Source organism: Corylus avellana, chromosome ca5, assembly GCF_901000735.1.
Source record: "Corylus avellana chromosome ca5, CavTom2PMs-1.0".
NCBI lineage: Eukaryota > Viridiplantae > Streptophyta > Magnoliopsida > Fagales > Betulaceae > Corylus > Corylus avellana.
The window spans coordinates 31136640-31141784 of NC_081545.1; the positions used below are offsets into that span (position 1 = coordinate 31136640).

The 5145-nt window shown below is 37.2% G+C and overlaps 1 protein-coding gene across 1 annotated transcript; it reads left to right on the plus strand.

Annotated features, from left to right (window-relative positions):
- The first annotated feature begins 1531 nt into the window (after positions 1-1531).
- On the plus strand, positions 1532-4453 carry LOC132180961 (amino acid transporter AVT6A-like). Its single transcript, XM_059593978.1, has 6 exons — positions 1532-1746; positions 1878-2262; positions 2585-2737; positions 2904-3107; positions 3442-3907; positions 4103-4453. The coding sequence occupies exons 2-6, from the start codon at positions 1884-1886 to the stop codon at positions 4212-4214; spliced, it is 1314 nt and encodes a 437-aa protein (XP_059449961.1). The 5' UTR covers positions 1532-1746; positions 1878-1883; the 3' UTR covers positions 4215-4453.
- The last annotated feature ends 692 nt before the right edge of the window (positions 4454-5145 follow it).

A 5145-nucleotide genomic window follows, 5' to 3' on the forward strand; every position in this document is an offset into this window, starting at 1 on the left:
CATGTTTAGACAATACATGTCACTTTTTAAAGGCTGAGTGGTAAAAATCCTAAGATCCAATTTATAGAAAGTTTCTGTCCGAAGACGGTGGAGTGGTGTGTGGGCAAGAGTGAATGGAGAATGGCAGCAAATTTGGCTTTCAAAACACAAACTCAAAAAAGAGCAACAAGGGAAAAAAAACAAGAGAAAGAGATTGCAGTTTCACATGCGGGTAAATTGCTCTGTTCTAATTTAATCCCAGGTGCCTTTTTCATGGTCTCTGCCTCATTGTCTGGAAAATTCTGATGCATCATGCATGCAGTTATCTCTACCGAGGAGATAACATAACATCATGCTTTTCAGAAACGACATTCAATGTGATATTGTCACCTCAACCCCATGAATGAGTCAAATTCCTGGATTGCTGTAGAAAGGTTCCCATTCTATCCTTATTAATTCTTTCTGTGGTCGGCATACCTGCCATTCATAATTGAGCATAGCGATAAGTGGGACACTAGACACTAGGCCTTGTATTCTAATTCTAATAGGCACTTGAGTAGAGCTTTATGGATTTGGACCATTTGGTCCTTGCACAAACCAAAAGAGGATAAAAAAAAAAGAAAAAGAAAAAGAGAATCAGACAAGTGAGTGGGAATCCGTCAAACACCCACTCCATGTTTAATTATTCGAGGACAAAGACAAAATGGATCGAGCTCCACTGCTCCGATGCAACCTGTTATCTTATATATATATACATATATTCTTGGGGTAAATTACATTTTACCTTTCAAACTTATAACTCATTTGTATTTACACCAATAAACTATGACTCAATGTAATTCATTCCCCTAAATTATCATTTTGTTATGAATAACACGTTGGATTAGATTTGGCTGTCTGTTGGGACGGAAACCATCACATGTGAGTTGTACGTGAAGCCGGCAGCATTTTTCATTCACATTTAACAGCCAAATAGCTAAATCTGACTCAAGACAGCTGCTCAGAACAAAGTGATAATTTGAAGAAACGAGTTGTAGTGAATTATAATCTATAGATATGTTGGATTTAAGGAAAAAATATAAGTATCTCAAGCTATACTATGTAATTATCTGTTATCTGGGTGTGACCATAGTAGCACTTACCTGTTGGGAGTCACACAATAAGGGTTTAAACAGTAAAAACTGCAGGCGCTTTTTCAAGTTCGACGAAATTATAGTCTAACCTAGCTCCACCATAGCATCAATGAAAATGCAAGACGACTAATACTAATTAGACATATGTAAAAATTATTCATTACAAAAATTCAAATTCAGGCTCTAATATATGTCTAAACTACTTAAAAATTTTGTTGTACCATTAAATACTAAAGTTCGGTGCCAATCTTAATCAAGTAAAAAGTAACCACCCAATGGCTGCATTATGACAAATTAGAAGTCATTTCAGCCAAATGGGAATCTATCATATCTACACCAGTGACAGCTGAGGCCTCCAGCTACTTCTTAATCAAAACTCCCTAGTTTAGATTTGCTTGATTTTGTGGTCTATGCTCTTAAAGGACTACCAACCAAATTTTCTTTTTCTTTATTCTTATTACGGGCTTCTGGCTTTTTTCTCGTCTTAGAACTTGTAAGGGGCTCTTAGCCTCTTAGTATCATCATTCTTCTGTTCTGAACTTCGACGCACCTAAATTCTTTACCAAGATTCAAGCCCTTTGTTTTTTGTATTTGCGTGTTTTCATTTAAAGCACCAATTTTGCTTAACTCCAAGGTGCTCACTTTGAACTTATTTTTCCAGAATTATTTTTTGTATAAATTAGCTGATATAGAAAGGTTCTCTGGATTCTAATCTTTTTTCGAAGTTTTAAATTAATTTAACTATAACTCTTTGTGAAATACTAGGTGAAAATGTCAGAGAGGAACAAACAGTTTGTTGCCCCTTTACTGCCAAGAAATCAAGATGAGGCCGAGTTAGATAAGTATGATGGAGCTTCCTTTCATGCGTCCGTGTTCAACTTGTCATGCACCATTGCTGGTGCTGGAATTATGAGCCTGCCGGCGACCTTGAAACTTCTGGGGCTTGTTCCTGGGGTCGCTTTGATCCTATGTGCAGCGTTCTTGACTGAGGCGTCTATAGAAATGTTGTTGAGGTTCAGCAAGCCAGGGTCTGCATTTTCATATGGAGATGTGATGGGGGATGCCTTTGGGGTGATGGGGAAAATGCTGCTTCAGACCACTATAGTCATCAACAACATTGGTGGTGTCATCTTGTACTTGATTATAATCGGTGTAACTTCAGCTTACCCAACTCCCATTTATTTATATTTATTTTTTATAATTGGGCCCGACTAGATTTTCGGGGCACCATGCAAAGCGCCCCCTTCCCACGGGTTATGTAAAGTGCTTGCGTAGTCTCAAAAAATTGTTTGTACTCAAGAGGGGTCATGAGGCACCGAGGCCAAGTGATTTACCACTCGAGCCAACCCTTTGGGTGTTTTTGTTGTTGTTGTTTTGTTTATCCTCAACCATTGTTAGATTAGGCTTACTTTTGATCAAAACTGTCGATAATAGTGTAACATCTGGAGTTGTTTTTATCATGTGTCAATCAGAGGATCTGCTTTCTGGAGCGACCTCAAGTGGGGTTCACCATGAAGGTGTTTTGGAAGAGTGGTTTGGAGAGCATTGGTGGACAGGGCGTGCATTTGTTCTCATAGTACTAACTGTAACTGTTTTTATCCCATTGATGTGCTTAAAGCGCATCGGTAAGCACTCTTTTCCCTGCTGCTTGTTTTGCTTAATACGAAATTGTGCTTTATGCATTTTTCTGATATCTGCCCTGGTTTTGACTTCATGCATCTTAATGAATTGAACAATATGGAAATGATATCTTTCTTTTTTTGGTTTTTATGATATTTTGGGATGCTGCAGAATCATTGAGACATACCTCTGCTATATCAATTGCACTGGCTGTTGTGTTTCTTCTTGTTGTCATTGGGATCACGGCTTACAAATTAGCCAAAGGAAGCATAGAGACACCCAGATGGTTTCCTATCGTCACTGATTTGACAGCCTTTTGCAATCTGTTTACTGCTGTCCCTCCCGTTGTTTGCGCATATGTCTGCCACTTCAATGGTATGAAAGGCTTGAAAGCTTATAATCTCCTCTCTCACAAGTCCTCTTGCATGCACAGCATTCTTGTCCAAGCATGATGTTCAAAACAGAACAACACTGTCCTTGTCCAACCATTAAAACCTCATCATGTACCTTTAATAAGTGAAATAATGTGAATCGACAGAAACGATGTTCAAATTCAAGACCTTTGCTTTAATATCAAGTTAAATCACCACATATCCCAACTCGAAGCACTGATAGATCGAAAGCATCCCATGTCTAAATTATTACCTGCATATGAAGCACTACTTTAAACTTTTGCAGTTTCTCTTTCTGACAAGTACAACACTTGCAGTTCACACCATAGAAAACGAGCTTGAAAAGCCTTCGAGGATGCAAGTAGTAGTCCGAACTTCACTTGCTCTTTGCGCAGTAGTGTACCTAATGACAGGCTCCTTTGGCTTCCTCTTGTTTGGAGACTCAACTCTTCCTGACGTACTCTCCAACTTTGACTCCAATCTTGGCATCCCATTTGGCACTCTGATCAATGATATTGTTCGTGTTAGCTATGCCTGCCACATTGTACTTATCTTCCCAATCATCTTCTATCCACTGCGTCTAAACTTGGATGGCCTCCTTTTTCCTTCAGCAAGGCCTTTGGCTTCAGACAACTTAAGATTTGCATTGATCAGCGCGGGGCTCACTGTCATTGTCCTCTTGGGTGCAATCTTCATTCCCAACATATGGGTGGCTTTCCAATTCAGTGGAGCAACTGTTGGAGTTCTTCTTGGATTCATCTTTCCTGCTTCTATTACTCTCAAGTGAGTACATTTTTTTCCCCTCTTTTCTTGCCAGAGCTGTGAAAATCCCATTTATTGTTTTCCCTTTTACGAACTTTTTTTTGGGTTTTTTTTTTCATTGAAGAGTATATATATAAATGCAAATCACAAAGCCTTTGTCTGCTGAGTCAAAATCTGTCAACTTTGTTAACTAGATCTCTTTATTTGATGCCTCAGGGACTCTCATGGCATTGCAACAAAGACAGACAAAAGTTTATCTATTTTCATGATCATTCTTGCGGTGTTCACTAATGTGGTGGCGATATACAGCAATGCAAATTCTTTGTGATTTTTCTGCTTGCACTAAATAACGAAGCTCGACAAAAGACTGGCTTGGTTGATTGTGCTAAAGCAATAGATAAAGCTGGCAACTATACCTTTGATGTTCTGGGGATTCACATGAGGACTACCCTACAATACATAAACCATTATTTTAGCTTGTATTGATTATTGCAAATTGTATCTAAAAGATATGTTCATTATTTATTTTATCTTTAGAATATTAATTAAATTTATCATTTTCTATTAGTCTAAATTTTTAGGATAAATAAAAATTTAGAGCATGTTTGGAAATTATGTTGAGAAATAATGCTTTTAAAGTAAAAAATAAAAAAACATTTTAGAAAAAAGCTTCATTTTTTATCTGGCTCTTAAATTTTGTTTTCAATTAAATATTTCACATGTCAAATCTCACTTATTTTGAAGGCCCAAATTCCGTCTCAAAAGTTGGTCTTGTTTGGTGTTTGCAGCCAACAAGCATTGCACAAAATTATGGGTTGAATATCGGCCTCTATTTCATTGCCCAAAAAAATGACTTATTCTGAGTTTCCAGTACTTCCTACTTATGTTACTGCCTAAAATGATTGGATGCATCGTTCAATTTACTTTTGGAAGTAACAAATCTCCTTCCCTTCCCTGCATAAGAGAGATAAAAAAACGATTGGAATACATGATCATTGTTAATGTAATAATTTATTTTCAGATACACTAAAATAGTTTATCTTGTACAATAAACTAAATATTTAACATATTGGACAAACCAAATTGCAGACAGTAAACACGATGGCCTCGTTTGCCAATAGCCGGGGCCGGCACTGTAGCTAGAACGTCACTATTCAAGCTACAGTGCCAGCAGCAAAAATTGACTTTTTACTTAATTTTTTTTTTAAAGCAAAATATTAAAAAAAAAAAGAAAAAAGAAAAAAGGAGGAGAAAGATGG

Bases quoted from the DNA above. Each gene is read 5' to 3' on its own strand.
- LOC132180961 (XM_059593978.1), top strand. From the start codon at position 1,884: ATGTCAGAGAGGAACAAACAGTTTGTTGCCCCTTTACTGCCAAGAAAT. The intron at 2,263-2,584 runs GTGTAACTTCAG...TGTGTCAATCAG, and splicing joins CTTGTACTTGATTATAATCG to AGGATCTGCTTTCTGGAGCG. The intron at 3,108-3,441 runs GTATGAAAGGCT...CAACACTTGCAG, and splicing joins ATATGTCTGCCACTTCAATG to TTCACACCATAGAAAACGAG.